This window comes from Nerophis ophidion, linkage group LG15 (genome assembly GCF_033978795.1).
Source record: "Nerophis ophidion isolate RoL-2023_Sa linkage group LG15, RoL_Noph_v1.0, whole genome shotgun sequence".
Lineage (NCBI taxonomy): Eukaryota > Metazoa > Chordata > Actinopteri > Syngnathiformes > Syngnathidae > Nerophis > Nerophis ophidion.
In genome coordinates, this window is record NC_084625.1 from 15,593,125 (window position 1) to 15,619,087 (window position 25,963).

Below are 25,963 nucleotides of genomic sequence, written 5' to 3' on the forward strand. Positions count from 1 at the left end.
TTTGGCCTCAATAACATCATCTGACATTTTCATATCCGTGCATCCCTAGAAGCCACTTCTGTCATGCGGATGGTCTTCGACTAGGATTTTTTGTTGTGCAGTTTTAGAAACAGCAGGGCACTCCTGTCACTTGCAGGGTCTTTGCAGTATGTAAACAGCAGACTACTCCTGCCATACAAAATATATTTGATTTGCGTTTTCTGTTGTTTTTTTTGCCGATCCTTAAAAACAAAAGTGGGCTCTTGTCAGAAAGACGATGATTGATGTTTTGCAGTAGAATCCTTAAACAGCAGAGCACCTTTCCCTTATAGATGATCTTTTGACAAAGTTGTTTTTTGCACTTGGTCCTTAAAAACAGCATGTTCCTGTCATAATTATCTGTGACTAGCATTTACAAAAGATTACAGTTCACATTTGGTAAAGTAAAAGTTTTAAGGCACAGGTGTCAAACTTAAGAACCGGGGGCCAAATCTGGCCCACCACATCATTTTATATGGCCCGCTAACACCTGGAAATTATATCGGGCCATGAAGTACCTTATCTTTTTTTACTAAATGTATTTGTTCTTTCCATTTTGACAGAAAAAAAAATACTGCATGAAATTGCCTGCCGTTTAAACTTTAATATGATATAATGATTTAAATAAAAACATCCATCCATTTTATACCGCTTGTCCCTTTTGGGGTCGTGGGGGTGCTGGAGCCTTTCTCAGCTGCATTCGGGCGGAAGGCGGCGTACACCCTGGACAAGTCGCCACCTCATCGCAGGGCCAACACAGATAGACAGACAACATTCACACTCACATTCACACACTAGGGTCAATTTAGTGTTACCAATCAACCTATATTATCCATCTATCCATCCATTTTCTACTGCTTATTCCCCTTTGGTGTCGGGGGGTGGGGTGGGGGGGGGGGGGGGGGTGGCTGGGGCCTATCTCAGCTACAATCGGGCGGAAGGCGTCGTAGACCCTGGATAAGTTGCCACCTCATCGCAGGGCCGATACAGATAGATAGACAGACAACATTCACACTCACATTCACACACTAGGGCCAATTTAGTGTTGCCAATCAACCTATCCCCAGGTGCATGTCTTTGGAGGTGGGAGGAAGCCGGAGTACCCGGAGGTAACCCACACATTCACGGGGAAGATATGCAAACTATAATTTGCAAACTATTTTTTGGGGTCAAAAAATAAATAAATACTTAAATACTGTATGTGCTTGACCTATGATTTCAAAGCAAGCTATCCATCAAATTGTATACTGTAAAAGAGACAATACATTTTACGGTGGTTTTCACAGCACCCATCCATCCATTTTTCTACCGCTTGTCCCTCTCTAGGTCGCGGGGTGGCTGCAGCCTATCCCAGCTGCACTTAAGGCAGTGTACTGCCAACTAGGGTTGTACGGTATACCAGTATTAGTATAGCACCGCGATTCTAATGAATAATTATTGGTACTGAAAAGTATCAAAATAATTTTGGTACCGGTACCAAAATATTGGTACTGGAACAACACTACTGCTAACACAGACAACATTCACACATTCATTAGGGCCAATTTAGTGTTACCAATATTACTGCACATTAACAAAACTACCACTGTTTTTTTTTTTTTTACTGTAAAATACTGTCAACTTAGCTGACCGTTTTTTTTTAATCATAAAATCTACAGTTCATTTCAGGGAGTATTACTCTAAATCAGGGGTCGGGAACCTTTTTGGCTGAGAGAGCCATGAAAGCCCATCCATCCATCCATTTTCTACCGCTTATTCCCTTTCGGGGTCGCGGGGGGCGCTGGTGTCTATCTCAGCTACAATCGGGCGGAAGGCGGGGTACACCCTGGACAAGTCGCCACCTCATCGCAGGGCCAACACAGATAGACAGACAACATTCACACTCACATTCACACACTAGGGTCAATTTAGTGTTACCAATCAACCTATATTATCCATCTATCCATCCATTTTCTACTGCTTATTCCCCTTTGGTGTCGGGGGGTGGGGTGGGGGGGGGGGGGTGGCTGGGGCCTATCTCAGCTACAATCGGGCGGAAGGCGTCGTAGACCCTGGATAAGTTGCCACCTCATCGCAGGGCCGATACAGATAGATAGACAGACAACATTCACACTCACATTCACACACTAGGGCCAATTTAGTGTTGCCAATCAACCTATCCCCAGGTGCATGTCTTTGGAGGTGGGAGGAAGCCGGAGTACCCGGAGGTAACCCACACATTCACGGGGAAGATATGCAAACTATAATTTGCAAACTATTTTTTGGGGTCAAAAACTAAATAAATACTTAAATACTGTATGTGCTTGACCTATGATTTCAAAGCAAGCTATCCATCAAATTGTATACTGTAAAAGAGACAATACATTTTACGGTGGTTTTCACAGCACCCATCCATCCATTTTTCTACCGCTTGTCCCTCTCTAGGTCGCGGGGTGGCTGCAGCCTATCCCAGCTGCACTTAAGGCAGTGTGCTGCCAACTAGGGTTGTACGGTATACCAGTATTAGTATAGCACCGCGATTCTAATGAATAATTATTGGTACTGAAAAGTATCAAAATAATTTTGGTACCGGTACCAAAATATTGGTACTGGAACAACACTACTGCTAACACAGACAACATTCACACATTCATTAGGGCCAATTTAGTGTTACCAATATTACTGCACATTAACAAAACTACCACTGTTTTTTTTTTTTTTTACTGTAAAATACTGTCAACTTAGCTGACCGTTTTTTTTTAATCATAAAATCTACAGTTCATTTCAGGGAGTATTACTCTAAATCAGGGGTCGGGAACCTTTTTGGCTGAGAGAGCCATGAAAGCCCATCCATCCATCCATTTTCTACCGCTTATTCCCTTTCGGGGTCGCGGGGGGCGCTGGTGTCTATCTCAGCTACAATCGGGCGGAAGGCGGGGTACACCCTGGACAAGTCGCCACCTCATCGCAGGGCCAACACAGATAGACAGACAACATTCACACTCACATTCACACACTAGGGTCAATTTAGTGTTACCAATCAACCTATCCCCAGGTGCATGTCTTTGGAAAGCCAAATATTTTAAAATGTATATCCGTGAGAGCCATATAATGTTTTTTTCAACAGTGAATACAACTAAATGCGTGCATTTTTAAGTAAGACCAACATTTTTAGAGTATAATAAGTCTCGTTCTTTTTAATAACATTGTTATTTTGAAGCAGAACCAATAATAAATAAAATACTTCTTGAACAGGTGCGGTAGAAAACAGATGGATTAAAATGCATGAGAATGTTTTATATTTTGAACGTTATTAACACTGTGATTACCAGCGGAATTATTAATTACTTATCCTGTTAAGTAATGTCAGCTAAGATTTATCTGAGAGCCAGATGCAGTCATCAAAAGAGCCACATCCGGCTCTAGAGCCATAGGTTCCCTACCCCTGCTCTAAATGGAAATACAGTACGAAATATTTTGAGGATAAAAAACTGGTAGCTCAGTAACCAGATTAAAAAAAAAAACTGTTTTACTGTTTCTCAGTTTACAGTAGTAATATGTTGTAAAAAAAAATAAAAACTCCATCCATCCATTTCCTACCGCTTATCAGGCATGTGAGTTTTCCGTCTAAAGTCAGAATTCCGTCTTTTAATCTCGGGGGGGGAAAAAACAATTATCTTCCGTTTTTCCGGTTTTTTTTCCCTACCCTAAGTCAAGATTTGTTTACTTGCCGATTCGTCTTTTGTAATCGAGACGTAGCTCATCGTACGCCGTAGTTGATTGGTCGATATGTTCCTTGTGACCAATCAGGACATCTGTTATGAATGATGACGTTAATACCGTCATTTTCCAAAGGTAAACGATGTCGGTTCTTGAGAGAAAGGACGCTTCACGAGTAAAAGAAATTGATAAACATATCAAAAATAAGTTTCGATGGGACTGGATGGAAAGGGAAATCACTGATACTGTTGGGAAGAAGGAAATTACGACTTTGTTCGGCGATTTTATTCGGAAAATCGATCGTCCCGGAAAAGTTTTGTGCACGTGTTGTCATGATAATATTGACTATGGATCACAAGGTTTCAAGGCTTTGGAAGTACATGCGAAACGCTAAAACATATGAAACAACTTGAAGCAAGGAAAACAAACTTTTCACTAGCTGGTACTTTTGGATGTCGACCGAAAGTGAGCTAACCTTACGGACTTAATCCTTTGTTTACATCGACAACTGCCGTAGACATGGAGAGGAAAGATCCACCCAAACAACCCACTTCAGTTGCAGACAGGGTAGTTAATAATGAGGTAAGCTAAAAAAAAAAAAATGTGCTTGCGAAATACGCATGTTTGTTTTAAATATTAACCAATTATTGCTTTGCGAAATATAAATGGGTTTTTCTAAAATTAAAAAGCCACGTGAAAATATATTTTGAAATTAAAGAAATTCAAATAGTCGCATTATTGATTCCAGTTAACAATTAATTTGAAATAAATTTGCATATAATACTATTTTGTAATATTAAGTTCTTATGTAGTCTCCTGAAACAATATTGTCAGTTGTGTAACAATCTTGAATGTAAATATTTTCACACTTGTTTCATGCAATATGTCAGTGTCTTCACATTATCAAACACTAAAATATTTTCTTCAAATGGTGCTGTCTTTGTTAATTTTAGCATGTTAAATTGGTGAAAACCCCCCCCCAGAAATGTTTTCAGTCTTTTTCATTGTGGTCAAATCACATGCCTGGCTTATTCCCTTTGGGGTCACTGGTGCCTATCTCAGCCAAAATCGGGCGGAAGGCGTCGTACACACTGGACAAGTAGCCACCTAAAAAAAACCCACTCAAGTTTTACAATTAAATTCTGGCTACAAAAGGGCGGCATAGCTCGGTTGGTAGAGGGGCCGTGCCAGTAACATGAGGGTTGCAGGTTCGATTCGCGCTTCCGCCCTCCTAGTCACTGCCGTTGTGTCCTTGGGCAAGACACTTTACCTACCTTCTCCCAGTGCCACTCACACTGGTTTAAATGTAATTTAGATATTGGGTTTCACTATGTAAAGCGCTTTAAGTCACTAGAGAAAAAGCGCTATATAAATATATTTCACTTCACTACAAAGTTGCTATTTTTACCTTAAAAAAACAGTTGTACTGTTTCTCAGTGTATAGCAATATGTTGTTTAAAAAAAAACAAAAAACAGTGTAAGTTTTACAGTAACATTCTGGAAACTAAGCTGCTATTTCTACTCTAAAAAACAGTGGTACTGTTTTTCCATATAAGATGTAAAAAAAAAAAACACTGTATATTTAACAGTATAATTTTGGTGATTGAGTTGCCAGTTTTTTTTAGTTAAATCTAAACATTTTCTTTTTTTTTTTACAATATGTGTAGTAGCCAAATTTCATAGGCAAATTCATATATTACTCGCTGTTACAGGTGGCCCTCTGAAGGCACCCACGACTGCGATGTGGCCCTCAAAGAAAACGAGTTTGACACCCCTGATTTAAAGGCCTACTGAAATGAGATTTTCTTATTTAAACGGGGATAGCAGGTCCATTCTCTGTGTCATACGTGATCATTTCGCGATATTGCCATATTTTTGCTGAAAGGATTTAGTAGAGAACATCAACGATAAAGTTCACAACTTTTGGTCGCTAATAAAAAAGCCTTGCCTGTACCGGAAGTAGCAGACGATGTGCGCATGACGTCACGGGTTGTGGAGCTCCTCACATCCTCACATTGTTTACAATCATGGCCACCAGCGGCGAGAGCGATTCGGACCGAGAAAGCAACAATTTCCCCATTAATTTGAGCGAGGATGAAAAATTTGCGAATGAGGATAGTGAGAGTGAAGAACTAGGGTAATGGGAGCGATCCAGATGTTTTAGACACATTTACTAGGATAATTCTGGAAAATCCCTTATCTGCTTATTGTGTTACTAGTGTTTTAGTGAGATTATATGGTACTTGAAAGTTGGAGGGGTGTGGTGACCGCCAGTGTCTCCGGTAGGGAGGAGGTTGCAAGCTCCGCTCATGTCTACGGTAAGAGCCGATTTATTACCACAGTTTTCTCACTGAAACCTGGCGGTTGACATGTGGTCGGAAACCATGTTCGCTTGACCGCTCTGTTCCATAGTAAAGCTTAACCTTCGGGAATGTAAACAAGGAAACACCAGCTGTGTTTGTGTTGCTAAAGCCAGCCGCAATACACCGCTTTCCACCTACATCTTTCTTCTTTGACTTCTCCATTATTAATTGAACAAATTGCAAAAGATTCAGCAACACAGATGTCCAGAAAACTGTGTAATTGTGCGATTAAAGCAGACGACTTTTAGCTGTGATCGGTGCTGGAAGAACATGTCCGCGTCATCATTCCGCGACATTTTCAACAGGATACTTCGTGGGAAATTTAAAATTGCAATTTAGTAAACTAAACCAGCAGTATTGGCATGTGTTGCAATGTTAATATTTCATCAATGATATATAAACTATCAGACTGCATGATCGGTAGTAGTGGGTTTCAGAAGGCCTTTAAGTTTGACTGGGCCTTATCCACATAAACGCAATAAAAATAATAGGTCCGTAGCGTTTTATAAATGTGAACCCCAGAGTAAAATGATTTGTCGGCGTGTTCGGACAATTGAAGTAAAAAGTTGACGTCCCCTCCTCAGCATCATCAGTCTCCCCCACCCCTTCTCTCCCCGGACCCCACGGTTCTGTCGAGCGCGCAGGCGTGCCAAGCTGCGTGGGAATGGCTGTTGGTGCGATGGAGGGGGTTGGGCTGCGCGGAGCGAGTGGAGCGCTACATGAGTTTGTAATGTCCGCCATGTTGGCCATGGCGCATTGAACCGGGGAGGGAGAGCGGAGCGCCAGAGCCTCAGCGACCGACAGAGAGCGACCGAGACGCGGGCCTGCCCGGCCGCTGCTCGCGCTGCTACGGACCCGAGCCTCGCCTCGATCGAGCCGCTGACTCCAGGACACCGTTCCGGATCCCTCCATGAGAACTCCACACGGGACTGCTGTTATTCCTCGCAGATCCACTAGCTTTATGCTGCGTCTTTTCGTATAAAACATGAGTAAATTGTCGTTTCGGGCGCGGGCGCTGGATGCTAGCAAGCCCCTGCCCGTCTTCCGCTGCGAGGATCTACCGGACCTGCATGAATATGCTTCTATCAACCGGGCCGTGCCCCAGATGCCTACCGGGATGGAAAAGGAGGAGGAATCGGTATGTTTAACAGCCGCCATTGGGTTTTTTTTTTTTGGCGGTGTCTTTCCCGACCTGGCCGGCAACCACTACGCTGCCTGCGCAGGCTGGCTCAAAATGGCCACCATGTCAGCGCCGACGAGCACACGACGGATCTCGGCGAATTCGCCTCCCATCGACGCCGCTCCAAGGCGGGTGTCATGTTAGGGGTGTTTAAAACACGCACGCCTTTCTTTGGTCGTGTCGTGCCGGCTAGTTTGGCCAGAAAATGCGGGGGGTAGCACAAAGAAGTCACGTGACGTGGATCTCTTCCTCCATTTTGTTGCTTTTCTCCCGGCGAGCAGGCCTCGGACGTGGTGCACTGGGCCCGTGCGGACGCTAGGGGGAGACGCTGAGCCTCGGGCCGCTTTGACAACCGGCACCCGCGTGTTGACAGCTCCCAGGCGGCCATGTGGGCTACACTTTGTGGCCGTGCTGGTGTGGCCTGGTCGCTACTAGATAGATTAGAACCAGGACGTTCTCATTTTTTTATTATTAGGAATCATACGCATGTCAATTTGCTAACCTTTTAGCTAAGAAAAGTGTTCCAAACAATGTATTTACCCGTATGGAAAGTAAATGCAGTTTGTTTGTTTAGTGTTAAATACTACAAACTTCGTTTCCATATGAGTTGGGAAATTGTTTTAGATATAAATATAAAGAGAATACAATGATTTGCAAATCATTTTCAACCCATATTCAGTTGAATATGCTACAAAGACAACTTATTTGATGTTCAAACTAACATTTTTTTTTTTTTTTTTTTTTGCAAAAAACCATTAACTTTAGAATTTGATGCCAGCAACACGTGACGAAGAAGTTGGGAAAGGTGGCAATAAATACTGATAAAGTTGAGGAATGCTCATCAAACACTTATTTGGAACATCCCATAGGTGTGCAGGCTAATTGGGAACAGTTGGGTGCCATGATTGGGTATAAAAGCAGCTTCCATGAAATGCTAAGTAATTCACACACAAGGTTGGGGAGAGGGTCAGCACTTTGTAAGCAAATTGTTGAACAGTTTAAGAACAACATTTCTCAACAAGCTATTGCAAGGAATTTAGGGATTTTACCATCTACAGTCCGTAAAATCAAAAAGATCATAGAATCTGGAGAAATCACTCCACGTAAGCGATGATATTGCAGACTTTTGATCCCTCAGGCGGTACTGCATCAAAAACCGACATCGGTGTGTAAAGGATATCACCACATAGGCTCAGGAACACTTCATAAAACTACTGTCAGTAACTACAGTTGGTCGCTACATCTGTAAGTGCAAGTTAAAACTCTACTATGCAAAGTCAAACCCATTTATCAACAATATCCTGAAACGCCACCGGCTTGGCTGGGCCAGAGCTCACCTAAGATGGACTGATGCAAAGTGGAAAGGTGTTTTGTGGTCTGTCCAGTCCACATTCCAATATTTTATTTGGAAACAGTGGACGTGGTGTCCTCCAGAACAAAGAGGAAAATAACAATTCGGATTGTTATAGGCGCAACGTTCAAAAGCCAGCATCTGTGATGGTATGGGGATGTATTAGTGCCCAAGGCATGGGTAACTTACACATCTGTGAAGGCACCATTAATGCTGAAAAGTCCATACAGGTTTTGGAGCAACATATGTTGTCATCCAAGCAACGTTATCATGGACGCCCCTGCTTATTTCAGCAAGACAAGTGTTACAACAGCGTGGCTCAGTAAAAAAAGAGTGCGGGTACTTTCCTGGCCCGCCTGCATTCCAGACCTGTCTCCCATTGAAAATGTGTGGCGCATTATGAAGCGTAAAATACGTTGAACGGCTGAAGCTCTATATAAAACAAGAATGGGGAAAAATTCCACTTTCAAAGCTTCAACCATTAGTTCCCTCAGTTCCCAAACGTTTATTGAGTGTTGTTGAAAGAAAAGGTGATGTAACACAGTGGTGAACATGCCTTTTCCCAACTACTTTGGCACATGTTGCAGCCATGAAATTCTAAGTTAATTATTATTTGCAAAAAAAAAATAAAGTTTATAAGTTTGAACATCAAATATTTTGTCTTTGTAGTGCATTCAATTGAATATGGGTTGAAAAGGATTTGCAAATCATTGTATTTAATTTATATTTACATCTAACACAATTTCCTAACTCATATGGAAACGGGGTTCGTAAATTGACTTTTCACGGTGGTAATGGAAACTTTGTGGCATGTTAAACTCAGCAGAAGTGGTTGCACGTCAGTGATTTTTCCCTTTGTGGTTATTTTGTCATTGTTGGGTTGCTTTGGTGGTCTTTTAAATACTTTAATAGTTTAGTCACCTTAAATCAATACTTCTCAATTAGTTTCTGTCACCCCCTTTACTTCCACGAAGAAGAAAACATTTTGCGCCCACTCTGCTGAGACTATGACTAGTATCATGTGTTTATAAAAATGTTAGAAAATACAGCAGTGTATAACCTTGTGTCCTTATTAACATAAAAGAAAAAGAAAAATGTAGCTCAACTTACAACAAAGAATAACTTTATTAACATTGTTTTTTAGTATCTAACAGACTACATTGAAGGGCATCAATTTGACTGACCTTAAAAGACAAATTACATTTTTATTTTAACTGAACAACTTTATTATTTGATACCTCAGGATGAAAGCGGATGTTTTAAACTCAATAGATATTAAATTCCAATTGGTCCGCAACATTAACTCAGGAGCACAACATATAAAACGCTTTAACCTGTAAAACATGGTTTTAATCAAAATCAGGCAGTCAGGATTAATGGCTACAATGAGCAAATTTTGTCGTGCACAGCTTTTTGTTTGACGCATGGTACTGATTAAGCAAGTTCCCTGGGATCACACACCCCCGTTCACAGGGGCCCGTCCCACTACTTGAGAAGAGCTGTCTTAAACGATAGGCCTTTCTTTGTATGACAGAATGTCAAAGTGTGGGGTGAGGGATCCAAAAAGGCAGTAGCTCTACAAAAATAGAGAAAACATATGTTGGAAATAGTGCTGGGCGATATGGCCTTTTAATATCTCAATATTTTTAGGCCATGTCACAATAAATGATATATATCTTGATATTTTGCCTTAGCCTTGAATGAACACTTGATGCCTATAATCACACCAGTATTATGTTTCAATGTGTCTACATTAAAACATTTTTGTTCATACTGCATGAGTATATGCTATTTTTTAAACTTTCATGCAGAGAGGGAAACCACAAGTCAATTTGCAAAAACTGTATTTATTAAACAGTCACTAAGCAGTGGCACAAACATTCATGTCATTTCAAAACAGTGCAAGATTGTCAGACATTTTAAAACAAGCTATTAGTGCACTTTTGTGCACGATGTCGCTAAGATTACATAGCAAAACAACACTAAAGTAAAGTGCACTTTTTGTACTGAACGGCACTACAATAGTTTAAAACAAATAAAGTACACTTTTGTGCATGATGTCACACAAGATATTTCAAGAACTGTGAAATAAAAATGAGGAAATCAAATAGTGTAGGTCCTTCGCTATGTGGTAGGTTCCTGCAGACGTCATCTCCTTCTATTGACAACTATTTTTTTCATACGGTGTTGATGTGAAGTTGGTTGCTTGGGCATTTTGTAGGTAAGGCACCCACCGGAGATGTTGACATGCAGAATTTAAAGCGGTCTTTATTCTCTCGCGGGTGACTTTTCAAATAATGCTACAAAATAGCAATAATGCTACTTTTTGTAGCAATGCTTTTGCTGCATACTTGATATATCGCGTTTGTCTGTTCAACATATGTATTCCCGCTTGAAGCCAAACCAACGCCAGACGATGGACCCCGTGCTGTTTTTCTTGGGAATTAATTCTTCTTCCTTCATTTGTTACCAGATTCGCAACTTTTTTCTCTCATATTACCACTCACTCCGACAATATGTAAGAAGGTGCACTTATATTACGTCTCTGTGAGAGAGACCAGAAAGAGTGAGAAACGCTTGTAGTTAAATGCCCACAGCTAAAAGCAACTGCGTGAGAACGTATACTCAAATATCACGATATAGTCATTTTCTATCGAGTATATTCAATATATCGCTCAGCCCTAGTTGCAAAATTTGGGTCTAAGGCAAAATTAATCAATTTTCTTAGTCATTGTTCACACTGCTGGTCAGTTCTGATTTTTTTGTCCATGTGTAACCAACCTGTGTAAGATTTTTTTCATGTCAATGTGAACAGTACAATCCCAAATTTTTCCATCGTGACCGAAAAGAGACAAGCGGTAGAAAATGGATGGTCACGTTAATGCGACCTATTTGTCGTCAGAAAGTGGCGAGTGTTATATTGCTTTGCCAAAATAGAAGGTTGCAAAATGAATAGTTTACAAATGAGCACAAAATAAGTCGAAATATTGTTTTAGGAACTTTTGTCAGTGTTCCACCACTTCTGTCTCGGACCGCCCTTCGAAGCATACACGGAAGCAAATGTCCCGCAAACTGCGAGACCCAAAATGCTTGCCCTCTTTCTTCTTCATCTTCCATGCGCAATAATTTGGTTCAGAAAATGTTGACTTTAATAGGGCAAAAACCTTGAAATTGCCACAAATACGCCACGACTGGGTCCTATTAGAATTGGAGCCATGTTTATTTCTGTCAACACTGCAGCACGTGTGACAGGCCTGCATGCAGGTCAGTTAGCTTTCCCATTAGGCATCGTGTTTTTTTGCTACGTGAACGACTTCATAAAAGGATCCGAAATCACCCCAAAAAACTATTTTGACATCATACCTTGCAGTGTGAACGTAGCCTCAGTTTCTACGGTACAAGAGTAAACTACACAGCATACTTTTGATACATAAGATTGTAACATTTTGCAACAGATTGCTACAAACTGCAAATCACCCCAAATCAGCACTTTTTAAGTACTAATCATCCACATTTGTATTTAAACTGTGTTGCAAGTGAGTGATTTTTGTCGGGAGAAAGCAGTTGGGCACAGAAACACATGTTTTTTGGCGGCTCATCAGCAGGAGAGCCCATCTGTGATGCAGAACAGCAGACATAAGCGTCAGAAAAACACAGACGGGGGAGGGGGCCAAGTCAGCAGAAACCAGCTCCCCTCGCCCTCCACCTACAGTGTGGCCCACGGCAGCATTACATAACAGAGTGACAAAAGAGATAAAGTGGTTTTACTACAGTGGCTTAGCTCCCTGACCCACATCCTGCCTGGGGGTCAGTGGAACGCGGGAATGTACTGACTGACCACATGGAATACCCACTCAATTAAAAAACACAAACCCACATGGCCTTTTAATGTCTTGCATACATGCATGAAACGTAGGCTAAGTTAATGTTCCCATAGTAGCTTCATGTCCTTATCCTAAGTCTTATATGTTCAGGAATGTGCCATTGAGTCGATGCAGTCTTAAGAGTGTCCTAGCAGCTCAGAGCATCATTAAATGACTCCAGCCAGCATGAGCTGCAAACACCTGCTGAAGGCCACACTGTGGTGTCCATGGCAACCTTTTTTTTCTCTTAGAAACATTTTAATCATTGGAACTAGTGGTGCTGTGAAAAATATTCTTTTCCCCCCAATTGTAGTCTTTTTTTTTTTTCAGCTCTGTGGCCCTGATGGAAATTCAGGTTTGGTCCTGCAGCATTGTGTTTTCTTTTCCACTTTTGTTGGTGGTGGGCTTCACTGCACAGAGCCTGAATTTTTTTTTTGGATCAGTGCTAGAGCGTTACCAAAAAATGTTGAAAGTGTTGCACTCCTGATGCCTTTCTAATGGTCCATTTGTTTTTTTGTGTGTCTTGTTGCAAGGATAAACATCATTTACTGTGCCAATAAGTACAGTACCTTTTTATCACACTAGCAGTAGGGGTGTAACGGTACACAACAATTTCAGTTCGGTACGTACCTCGGTTCAGAGGTCACTGTTCGGTTCATTTTCGGTACGGTAAGAAAACAACAAAATGTAAATTTTTTGGTTTATTTACCAAATTTGCAAAATCTTCCACCAAGAATATTTTTTTAAGTGGAATATTTGATGTGAAGTAATCGGAAACTTGGATAGGTCAATAATTCATAATATTGGTTTTGATTCATTATGTTTTGAGCAATGACAGTTTGGAAAAAAAACAACAGCTTTGTTTTATTACTCAACGTTGCAACTTTTTCTAAATTACTTTTAGCCTTTAAGCTTTTTTATTTCACTTTTTAAAACAATTTTTTTTATTTTAATAGTATTTTTAGAATGTGCCGTGGGCCTTTAATACATTAGCTGTGGGCACCCCTGCTATAGATAATAAAAAATAAAATCTGATAAATCTATGGGTATAAAGCAGAGCCTGGCGACGCATGCGCGTTTATCATAACTCTCTCTGTGTCTCTGCCCCTCCCTCACGAATGTTGCTGCGCACACAATTTGTTTTGTTTTTAACCCTTAACGTACATTGAAAATACACGCAACCCTAACTTAAAATGCTGGACATTTGAGGCATTTAAGAAACTCCACCCGGACAGCCTCGCAAAAGAGGACATATCCGGGAAAAAGAGGAGGTATGGTCAGTCTATCGTAGCCCGGTCGCTGCTAGCATGCTGTGTGTTTTTTTTTGTTGTTTTTTTATTGATTAAAACTTTTATTAGTGGTTTGCACAGTACAGGACATATTCAGTACAATTGACCACTAAATGGTAACACCCGAATACGTTTTTCAACTTGTTTAAGTCGGGGTCCACGTAAATCAATTCATGGTGCCTCGGTGTGCAATGTTTACATAATGTGCAGAGCGTTACTTAATATGTCCGTGTGGAACTCGTTCAGTACACCACCGAACCGAAACCCCTGTACCGAAACGGTTCAATACAAATACACGTACCATTACACCCCTATCTGGCAGTGTTGAGAATTGGCTCTATATTTAAAACTGACACATATACAGAAATGTGTAGTATGGTGTGCTGTAGTAGGGCAGACTGAGGGTGCTGCTGAAGTGCGGTGAGTCATAGTGTTGACATAATTATATTCCACAGGGTTGTACTGCAATGGTTGAGTTGTTGAAAATAGAACGCTGCTCGCAGGTTTGCTTAGTGTCTTAAGAACGGAGAGTGTCTGATTTTTGACAAAATAGTTAAAATGTATTAATAACATGTCTTGTTAAATATGTAGGTTGTCTTCAAATTGTGCTTTGGTGGTATTAACATTTTTTTCTTCTTTGGCATATAGTTGTTTTCTTCGGACACATGCTGTGTTCTTGAATACTTGCTCACAGCTCGCGTTCCCTCTATGAAGTGGCGATCTTCTCACATGCAGTCGCATATTCGGCTGTGCGCCAACACGTTTCAGTGGCGTTATTTGTGCCAACTTTTTTTCGAATACGCCATCAAGTGCTGACCCACATCTTTGAATTCTAGAGTTTTGTAATGTGTCAAAATGAGTAGGAGCTCTGTTAGAATAGTTGTCAGAACAAGCAGTGACTGGGGAGGCCATCTGTTGCTAAGTTTTAGCATAGAGAGCTTGTACGCTGCAAGGGTGAGCTATCAAGACGGGCAAAATAAGCAATTGATTATTGGGAATTGATACTTTTTGTCAAACTAGGAGCCATACTGATACATGGAGAGATGAATTAAACTAGCTCTGCTTATACCTGCTCCTTTTCAAAGATTTTGAGAGCGTAACTGACATACTTCAGTTTAACTTTAACACTACAACTTCCTTTCACCCCCGTCTTCCAGGAGCACCATCTCCAGCGGGCCATCTCGGCGCAGCAGGTCTACGGCGAGAAGCGGGACAACATGGTCATCCCCGTGCCCGAAGCCGAATGCAACATCACGCACTACGAGTCCCTCTATCCGGGGGATTTCAAAATGCCAAAGCAGCTTATTCACATACAGCGTAAGTTAGCAGCTTTGTCCTCTTTGACTTCACCTGGTTTACACTGCTGCTTGTATCGTAAATGCAAAAATAATGTGAAAGCACTTTCTAACACGAAGCCAATTTCTTGGGAAGCTGACAAATTCCGTCAATGACAATGCAGATATTTCTTGGCGTGAGTGAAATTGAACCAGATGTTTATATGGCACTCCCTTTATGGCTTAAAATTTTTATCACAATTTATATATCTGCCCTCTGCGATAATATATACCACAATTTTTTATATAAATGATAGCTTGACTTCTGTTTGAATGTAAGAAGCACTTATTCTTCTGTTGTTGGGCTACTTCGTATTAGTTTTGGATGGTAATACAAATTTGGGTATGGATCCAATACCAAATAGTTAGAGGGGCAATATTCATCATACCAATGCTGATACTGACATACTTCAACTTTTCAAGATCATTCAACATTCATTTTTTTATCGTTTATGTTGCGCATTCCCAGCAACCATCTCTCTTCTTGCCGCAGCTTTTGGTCTGGACACAGAGCAGCCAGACTACGACCTAGATTCAGGGGACGAGACTTTTGTGAATAAGCTGAAGAAGAAAATGGAAATCACCGCGCTCCAGTTTGAAGGGATGATAGACCGTCTGGAGAAAGGCAGTGGGCAACAGGTAAACCCATCGTCTTGTTTGCCAATGTTTCTCATAGATTATTGGGACTGTCTGTGTATCTTGTGATTCCAACTCCATACAGCAGATTGCATTGTAAGTTATACGCACATACCACAACTGACTTGGTCGCGCATTGAGGGCACATCTGTTCAACAATACAGTGATAAGAATGGTGTACATGTAAATTATATTCAAAATCTAGATACGTTATTATTGTTGTAAGCTGCAAGCACAAGTGTCTGTGCATTAAATGAAACCTTCCAGGATTTCCCCTTAATGCCCTTTTCATTGTCTCCACACCTTGAAAATAAGGGATTTTTTCAAAGTTAAAACAAAGTAATATAGCCCCCAAAAGAAGTCACACAAAGGGGACGGCGTGGCGCTGTGGTAGAGTGGCCGTGCGCAACCCGAGGGTCCCTGGTCCAATTCACACCTAGTACCAACTTCGTCACGTCCGTTGTGTCCTGAGCAAGACACTTCACCCTTGCTCCTGATGGGTGCTGGTTGGCGCCTTGCATGGCAGCTCCCTCCATCAGTGTGTGAATGTGGAAGTAGTGTCAAAGCGCTTTGAGTACATTGAAGGTAGAAAAGCGCTATACAAGTACAACCCATTTATCATTTATTTATTTATTTATGTCTGACGTTATTTGTAACTTTTATTGCCAATCTTATAACAAACGGCACAATTCCAACAGGTTTTACTTTCCCCGCAAACACTTGCATCTCCGTGCTTCCCCAGACACATAACACTTCATTTTCCGCCAATACGCTTTCAGGCATGGACGGTGTGTTTGTGGTAATAGAAAAAATTAACATCAAATCAAAACCATACAGCATTGCCAAAACTCTGTAAACCAGACGTATGCAACTGTATGGAGTGATGTGGACGTAACATTAATGTATCTCAGATATGTAGAGGACATTGGCGCTCTCAAAGAAAGTCCAACTGAAGCAACAGCTCGAAGCAAGTTTGACGTCATGCTCGCTGCAGCTCACCTCTTTTGTCAAGGACATTGAGGGACGGAAGTAATTTAAAACATGAGTACATTTTATAATAACACCAGAAAAAGAGCGAGATTTGTTGCTAGATGTTTAAAAAAAGAAAGTACTTAAAAGTCTCTAGATAGTTGAAAAATTGTCAAAGTACATTATGCAGCATCCATCCATCCATTTTCTACCGTTTATTCCCTTTTGGGGTCGCGGGGGGCGCTGGCGCTTATCTCAGCTACAATCGGGCGGAAGGCGGGGTACACCCTGGACAAGTCGCCACCTCATCGCAGCAACACTTGAAATTGTAGCAAAACAATATAATAATATGTTAATACGAAATAATATCTCATTTGTTTTTAAATGTATGTATATAGTTTTGTGACCATGTCCCCACCACCACAGGTATTTTGACAATCTAGGGCAGGAGTCCTCAACCTACGGCCCGCGGGCCAGATCCGGCCCGCCAGCGTTCGAGATCTAGCCCGCGGGAATTTTTTTTTAATTATTATTTTTTTAAATCTGTCCTTTCTAATCCATTTTCTACCGCTTGTTGCTTGTTACTCTCAGAATCTCCTAGCCGCTCAGGCAAATCACATTTGGAGAATGCATTTTGACGTGCCAAATTATTTTAACCCAATGCGGCCCCCAGGTCAAAAAGTTTGGGGACCCCTGATCTAGGGTAAACCCTGCCTTCTGTGAAACTTCCTATTCTGCTTAAAGGTTTAAAAGCATTAAATAATGTCCCCACAAACCAGAATGGTTTGTTATTTCCATCTACACACAAACCCTTGATTTTTGCAAATTAGAGAAACAATGTTTACTTGTACTAGATTAATGCATGGAAGAAAAAAAAAACATCTCCACATTTAAATTCTTCACGTTTCTCTGCAGTTTGTCAGTCTGCAGGAGGCCAAGCTACTGCTTAAGGAAGACGACGAGCTCATCAAGGAAGTGTTTGACTACTGGAGCCGAAAGAGGAAGGTGTGCAAGGGCGGCACGTTCATTTCCATCGTCAAGCAGGAAAAAAGAGACGGTTCCAGCACCAGCGACCCATATGTGGCCTTTCGCAGACGGACGGAGAAGATGCAGACCAGGAAGGTAGGGTAGATAAATGCAGGAAGTCATGTACTGATATGTTCTGGCTAGGGATGGAACTGATTATAAATAAAATCTGAATGGTTTGGAGCACAGCTTGGAGCGCGGGTGTGTTGATCGGAGCATGTGTTTTTTTCAATTAATTCACTTAGAGTGTGTATGTAATAATAATAATATTAATGGATTAGATTTATATCGCGCTTTTCAATTGTTAGATACTCAAAGCGCTCACAGAAAAGTTGGAACGCATCATTCATTCACACCTAGTAGGTCTGGGCGGTATACCGGTATTATGAGTCATACAGATATTTTAGAAAGAGGTATGTATTTGAGACAATACCGCCACAATGATATATATAGTATTTTGATGCTGCCTTTGATAGTTACTCCCGCCGTTTACTCGCGCTTCATTGAATTTGAGCTGAGGAATGTTCCGGCGTGCATCCGGAGTCTCTACACGAATTGCTGACACCGACTCTAAACTAAACACATAGCACATTTTGTCTAAAATACCGATATATATTGTACGTCGCCATTTGGCCTAAAAAATACTGTAATATTAGTTTGGGTCCATATCGCCCATTCCTACGTGTACATACAGTTCTCATTTCCAAATACCGCTTTACTGGACTCGCAAAAAGAAGGACAAAATTGGCCAATAAATGCAGAATATACAGTTTAACAAGGAATATCACAAAAAAAAGGGCATAAATGTGACCTCAATACTGACATCAGGAGGAAAAGGAACATATGTCTGGGAATATGATGTGTTCAATAGCATTACATGATATAAAATGACTCATATCAGAATGTATAGTTTTCTCCATATCACACAGCACAAGTTCAGAGTTTAAGGAGCCATTTTAAGTTTTATTTTATGCAATATTTTTTTAAGAACCAGATTTAATAAATGATTATGTTGGATTATTAGAATACATGGTATTCTGAGGTGTTAAACACCAAAACAAGTACACTGAATCAAAAACTGTAACAAACCTGTAATAAGATCCGAACTGTCAATTTTTGTGAACCATTACTCCTTCGTTCTGGTGTTTTCTTTTTACAGTGTGACGATTTTGCTTTTACTTTTGCAGAACCGCAAGAATGACGAGGCTTCGTACGAGAAAATGTTAAAGCTTCGCCGGGACCTCAGTCGGGCTGTCACCATCTTGGAAATGATCAAGAGGAGGGAGAAAAGCAAGAGAGAACTGCTGCACCTAACGTTGGAGATTGTAGAGAAGCGGTGAGCATTAGCCTTGTGTTTGTTGTTGGTTGGGGTGATTTTAACATAACTGCTCTTTACGTGCAGCTTTTATTTGATTGTTTGTTTTGGAGGATGACTTTCACTAGTGTGTGGTGCAAATGGTCTTGGGGACATCTCACTATTTCTGAGTCTTTTAGTTGCTCCTCTTGACTTATTTTTATTTCCTAACCTTGGCGCCGACTTGTTCCTCGCTACCAAAGAGTGGAGCCTTTGTGCTTCCTCCAAACTCCACATCCAAGTAGAACAAATTTCCTGCGAAACGAGCTGTCACCGACAGCCTAAATTGAAGCCTTCTCTGAGAAGTCCTTTTGATTTGTAGTGACATTTCAATTTCCTCTTGTTATCCTCTGCTGGTCCACCAGCGTTTACATTCCCCTCCTCCCTGTCAGCCCAGTCTGTTCTCTCGATGTGACTTCTGTGGTTTGCTCCATGATATTATGCAGATTTTTGAGTGAGCCAGGTGCAAAGCGAGGAGCAGAGTCTTGAGTGTTTCAATGCTATTTATTACCTGCTGGTCTCCAGCGATGCTGGATTTTTGATGAATTGTCTTCAAGTTCTACTTTTTGTTCAAGCGTTTTAGAACCATTGTGCTTCAGCAATTATAGATGTGATAAATATTAATTATGTTTTTGTATGCATGCTATTAAGGCCAAGGTTTGTCACCTGTACCTGTTGCTTTTTAGATATGGTTGGAAAGTGTCCAGCTTCTGCAATTGTCATTGTTGATTTAAGAGGAACTTGGTGGTGTTTGTTCTGCTATTGCGGTATTTTGGTCAAACCTAACTGCAATGACCCCGGTGTTCACCAAACAGGGTTGAGATGAGTCACGGTCCGCTCGCGAGTGAACTATGATGTGGTCTGGGCACAACAGTGTTGAAATGACAGTAAAAAGCATGCAGAAATGATACTTGTGTTCAAGTGCTTTCTCTGTGCCCTCCCTCCTACTATGCAGGCCTTTTTACCCCTTGAATACATATTTTGTTGCATTTCGCCGGTTTCAGTTTCACACACCGGCTACAATATCTTGCTCCTCCTTCTCCAAATCCTCTTGCATAGCGTGATGTGCATCTCCAAAAGAATCTAACCTAAAAGACCATAAAGGCTGTGATTGGTTGGCTTGTAAAACATTCTTTCCTGCGTGTATATGGTTGGATTGCCTGGCTCCTGGAACGACTTCTCCTAAAAAAAAAATTAATTAACATTTGTAGTAAACCTAACACAAAGCCATTGATTAGTTCCAGCTGCAATAACACTCCATGGTCTTCTTTTAATTGCCATTGTTGGCTAGCAACAAAGGGAAGCAAACAATTTGAATTGACAACAAGAGTCGTGGTTGCTCAGAGCTCAACCCTGACCAAGAGCTATAAAAGCGGGGCTGTCCGAAATGTTTTTTTAATTGCCTTGTGGCCCGTTGTAGAAAAACCCATCCAATACCCTCCAAAAATTGCAAAATGAGTACTTTGGAGTACTCATTAAATGTCTTTAAGGGTGGCAGGTGTGTAACCTACATATTCAGCCCAGCAGGGAGAATTTTGGTTTGGAATAATTTGAGTCACATAGTCCTTAGTTTATGCCTGTGTTCCTTGATGCACAGCTTTTGGTCTCATGACAAAATTCTCAGTGTAAATGCTAAGCGAGTTGCACCAAGGTATCTCTTTCTGGCGGGGGGTTGGCCCTGATTAGAGTACCTAGCCACGCGTGTAAACCTCAGATGTTTGGAAAGTTTTGAGAATCAACATTAATGTGCTTGAGATTCTTCCTCAGACTCATGTGACTGTGGTCCTCGTTTTAATGGCACCGTTCATAACACCGTCAGTAAACACCTTTTTATTTCTCCCCACAGAAACACAATGCCCGACCTTGGCAGCGAGGTGATGGCAGAGGCGCTGGCCCAGCAGGCTCTGGTAAAGCCCGTCTACACCATCCCCATCATTCCTAGTGCCAACCAGTATCGACACCAAGATCACCTGGACTTGAAGGACTACAAAAAGGTGCGTGGACCTCAAATAGAAAGAAAGCCTGGTGTCATCGGTCCCCATTATGACTTAATTAGCTCTCGTGACCAACAACTCCCCAGCCCTCACTTTTTTTTTAACCCCTCTTTTAGCTTTTGTGTTTTACTTGCTTTTTTTTTCTACCGTCAGTCAGCATATTGATTTGCTCCTTCTCTGTAGAATCTTTCCGCATTCTGTTTTCTTTGTCTGGCGCGTCTGACAGCTGAAAAGGCTCTGACTAATCCCAGTTGGAGTGTGTTCAGTCAGGGAGGGTTTGTCCCGCAACGGGGAAGCAAGGGTGAGTGGTGGCAGCGGGTGGGGGGTTTGGCTGCGCCATCTGGCTAGGCGGTAGCATCTGGCACGTGTCGCCATCTACATATCAATGCCCCCTCGTTGTCACTTCTTGCCTGTGCAAAGAGAACATTTCCATCTCTGAGATGCATGGTAAACATTTCATCACCTGCTCCTCCTCTTCCTCCTCTACTTTCCCTCCCCCAGCAGGACAAGTCGGAGGTGGTGCGAACCAAAAGGAAATACGAAAAGAAACCCAAGATCCCCGCTCTGTTGGCACCCCACCACACAGGACCTTCTGTGTTTAATCTCAAGGACCTCAACCAGTATGACTTCCCGAGCTCTGACGATGAACCCTTCTCACAGGTAAATAACACAACAAGCACTCAGTCGCCATGCAGTAATCAACATTTGGCTTGCTCAGCTCTGTGTGTGCTCAAGTGTTACTTTTTCACGTCCTAGATTAATTCAGGTTCCTCCGAGGCAGAGGAAGAGAGCGATCCAGATGGCTGCTATGCGTTTAGGAGGAAAGCCGGCTGTCATTACTACGCCGTGAGTGCTCGCTCTCTCTCCCCCGCTTCTATTTTTACAGTCCAGAGAGCTCTACCTGATGTCTTTTTTTTTTTTTTTTTCTCACCTCAATCCTATAGTCCAATCCAGGCCAGAGTGGCAGCTGGCCGTGGGTAAGCCCATTGGAAGGCGGGCTGGGTCACTCACGCTTCCGCTACTGTCTGACCTCCCTTAGCACGCCACAGAGCTGCATCGGTCTGGCTAGACGCCGCACGGGCAGAGGTGGCAGGTTAGTAAAGACCCGTTTTTTTTATTATTTTTTACGTCATTCCTTTTCATTTATTTAAGATGTGCTGATATCTTTCAAGGTGTTTATTGGAGGGGAAACTATCATTATTGATGCTAAATGAGCATTGAGGTTGTTGACCTCTTGCTGACTTCTTACCAAGCATCTTTTGGCAAATATGAAGATCAACTTGCTTGCTAACATGTTAAAACACATTCCCACGTTGGTTGGCATTGTGGCTTCAAGCCAACACCTCCTGCTGGTTTGTCCACTGCCACACCAATTGGTCAGACGAGTAAATTATAAAAAAGTAGCAGTCCACTTCATGTAACAGCAAAGTAGGCACAGATATAAGCCGTACCCACTACATTTCAGAATAATGAATATTTTTCCATGTGTAATCTCCACCAAACAATAAGCCAGAGATTAATATTTTGCAAAATTAGTTATTTACACTGTAAGATTCTGTGAATGTTTATTTACATACCTTGTTTCCAAACGGTGGCCGTAAAACGGCTGATCAAACAAAACGGAAGTCATCGTCATGAACCCACTAGCTGCAGAAGCTCATTCTCCAATCAGCTAAACAGACTTAATAACTCCACAGTGATGTCTTGGTGAGTTTACTGAGGAATTTGTGAAACTGAACTTAAACTTAAAAAGAATGTTGCTGTAAATTAATAAAACCAACAGACACTTGTAAATGTGTTAGCATATTAGCTAACGCTAACAACACTAGGGTCTTTACATTATGGTAGCATGTACAAATATGAATTAATATATTCACATGGGAGGGTTTAGTACATTTAAAGCGTTTTAGTTATATTGTAACTTACAGACATAGTTAGGAGTGATGAATCCAAGCAAGTAGAAACACTAAGGACAGCTTGAAGACTAAATGTCACTGCCTCCTGTAGAAAGGACTACTCTGAAATAGGATATTTTATCACCTACAGTAAGCAAATTCATCCAGAAGATGACAAACACCATTTCATTGTTTTTTCTTGTTTTTTAAAATTACTTTTATTATAGCCGTCAGTGAAGAAAAATCCAAAATAATGTGTCAACATGCGTTATCATGATTTAACGATAGTATTGAAAGGTCTATCGTCGGCCAAATTTATATCGTCTATTGTGCAATCCTATATCGAACCATAAGATTGAACACTGCCTTTGCAAAAAATAAAATATGATAATAATCTGATCTTGAAAACATGAAATATTCACATTTTATAAATATTTTTTTTTTTTCATGAAAACAGTGTCAAAAATGGGTATGTCTTATATTAAGGGCTGCACGATTCTTGCAAGGAATTGAGATGGCAATTGTCTGGATTGTTTTGTTTCAAAGAAATCAATGTTCATTGTTAGACTATTGTTTTCTTCTGCTTTGAATAAACTTCCATTAGTCTTTCTGTCATTCTTCATGTAAGGTCCATGAAGAACAGTTTTAATGGACTTCAATAAAAATGGAATATTCCAAAAAATCCACCTAGTAAAGAAATTTGCCGTGCTCGCTTACGCCACAATACATTCATGCACGTAATAACAAAGTTAAATTAATAATTGGATGATAGCCAGCGTGTCTTTTTGGTTAGAGTTACATTAGTCCATCCATTCATCCATTTTCTACCGCTTATTCCCTTTCGGGGTCGCGGGGGGCGCTGGCGCCTATCTCAGCTACAATCGGGCGGAAGGCAGGGTACACCCTGGACAAGTCGCCACCTCATCGCAGGGCCAACACAGATAGACAGACAACATTCACACTCACATTCACACACTAGGGCCAATTTAGTGTTGCCAATCAACCTATCCCCAGGTGCATGTCCTTCTGTAAAAATAGATTTTGTCGTTACTTCTTTGTAATTGGATAATTTAGAAAGGATATTGCATGTTAATGTGAATCAAGTTGTTTTCAATAATTTTAGTGGAGCCCTCTCTGGTACTTCTTTGTAATTGGATAATTTAGAAAGGATATTGCATGTTAATGTGAATCAAGTTGTTTTAAATAATTTTAGTGCAGCCCTCTCTGGTTTATAAATGACTCTATATTGTACCCGATGCAGGTTAATGAACGTGGAAAAGAAGATAAACCTGAAATGTCCCTGTTGCAAAGCAAAGTCCTAATGTTTTCTTTCTTTTGTGTTGGTTCCAGATTTTTGTTGGATCGGGCGCACACGGACCTCGACGGCATTTGCCAGACCCTGGCCTCAGAACCAGACTCGCTCACCTCATCACTTCCATGCTCTCCACTCCGCAACTCTAGTACCTCAGAAAGCAATACCTCGGACATGACCGGCACTTCCCACCCCGTCTCCTTCCCCTCAGCATCACACCAGCCATCACTGTCATCCCCCACCATGGCCACGGACCTCGGCCGGATTCTTTTTAACATTAAATCTTGCCGCTGGAGGCATTTCAGACCGCGGACGCTATCCCAGCACCTTTTAGGTAGAGGAGTCCCGCCTCTTAAAGGATGTGGCGATTCCAGTCGGACGGTGACGGGACTTACTCGGACCTTGTCTGGAGGATCCTGCTCGCTGAACCGCAATTGTGCTCCTGTCAACTGTGAGTTCCTTTTGCTGCTTCTAATCCGCCAGCCTTTGGTACAATTATTCTCAATACTGGTTACAATCAAGCTTCTCCTGGAAGACATGGGGACTTACTTTTGGGGACTGATACTTTTCATTCATTTTGCATGTTTTTTTCATTTAGTTATTGTATATGTGATAATTAACCTCATTAGGCCTGGCTCAATAACAAATTTTGCTCTACGATATATTGACCATCAAATGATTGCCGATAAACGATATTGTCAACAGTATTTTCAGACCAAATTAACCACTTATATAATAATAATAATAATAATATTAAAAGTAGACCCTTTTTCAATTGCAATACATTTGTAATTCTTGTATTTTTTATCATTGTAATTGGAATGTAAGCATTTAAATATCCAAGTTAAATAAAACAAACAATAATACAAAATAAAGTGAACTGTATTTTAGCTAAATGTTGCACTTGAATAAAAATAGCAGCCAAAAGCAATACAATAAGTTCTTTTTTTGTTAAGTAGAGGGTGGGGGACCATCAAATTTACACAACCGAAAGGAAAAAAATAATTGGCTAACCAAAGTTATTGTGACTAGGGCTGGGCGATATGGCCTTTTTTTAATATCTCGATATTTTTAGGCCATATCACGATATATATCTCGATATTTTGCCTTAGCCTTGAATTAACGCTTGATGCATATAATCACAACAGTATTATGTTTCTATGTGTCTACATTAAAACATTCTTCTTCATACTGCATTAATATATGCTTATTTTAAACTTTCATGCAGAGAGGGAAATCACAAGTCAATTGACCAAAACTGTATTTATTAAATAGTTATGAAGAAATGGCACATACTTTCATGTCATTTCCAAAACAGAAAGTGCAAGATTGTCAGAGACATTTTAAAACAAGCTATTAGTGCACTTTTGTGCAAAATGTCACTAAGATGACATGTAAAAACAACACTAAATTAAAGTTAACTTTTTGTACAGAACGCCACTACAATAGTTTAAAACCAATAGTGCATTTTTGTGCATGCTGTCACACAGATATTTCAATAAGTGTCAAATAAAAATGAGCTACATCATGGGAAATCAAATAGGGTTTGTCCTTTGCAATGTGGTAGTTTACTGCGGACATTATCTCCTTTTGTTGTTGACTGTTTTTTTCATTCGGTGTTGATCTGGAAATGTTTGCCTCGGCATTTTGATGGTGTGAGCATGTGGCACCGAATGGAGA

At 41.0% G+C, this 25,963-nt stretch overlaps 1 protein-coding gene across 4 annotated transcripts in view; it reads left to right on the plus strand.

Moving 5' to 3' along the window:
• LOC133569302 (enhancer of polycomb homolog 1-like) overlaps positions 1 to 25,963 on the plus strand; it is a 53,851-nt gene that overhangs the window by 11,454 nt on the left and 16,434 nt on the right. For 2 of the 4 annotated variants that reach the window (XM_061921531.1, XM_061921532.1), the window contains exons 3-11: positions 14,921 to 15,080; positions 15,591 to 15,736; positions 17,618 to 17,824; positions 18,916 to 19,064; positions 20,929 to 21,076; positions 21,578 to 21,736; positions 21,833 to 21,922; positions 22,021 to 22,169; positions 24,322 to 24,734. In XM_061921531.1, coding sequence (XP_061777515.1) covers positions 14,981 to 15,080; positions 15,591 to 15,736; positions 17,618 to 17,824; positions 18,916 to 19,064; positions 20,929 to 21,076; positions 21,578 to 21,736; positions 21,833 to 21,922; positions 22,021 to 22,169; positions 24,322 to 24,734 — 1,561 coding nt within the window. In that variant the 5' untranslated portion in view covers positions 14,921 to 14,980. Of the gene's footprint in view, positions 1 to 6,720; positions 7,219 to 14,920; positions 15,081 to 15,590; positions 15,737 to 17,617; positions 17,825 to 18,915; positions 19,065 to 20,928; positions 21,077 to 21,577; positions 21,737 to 21,832; positions 21,923 to 22,020; positions 22,170 to 24,321; positions 24,735 to 25,963 lie in introns of those variants that run through there. The other 2 variants (XM_061921530.1, XM_061921529.1) reach the window with 2 other exon arrangements.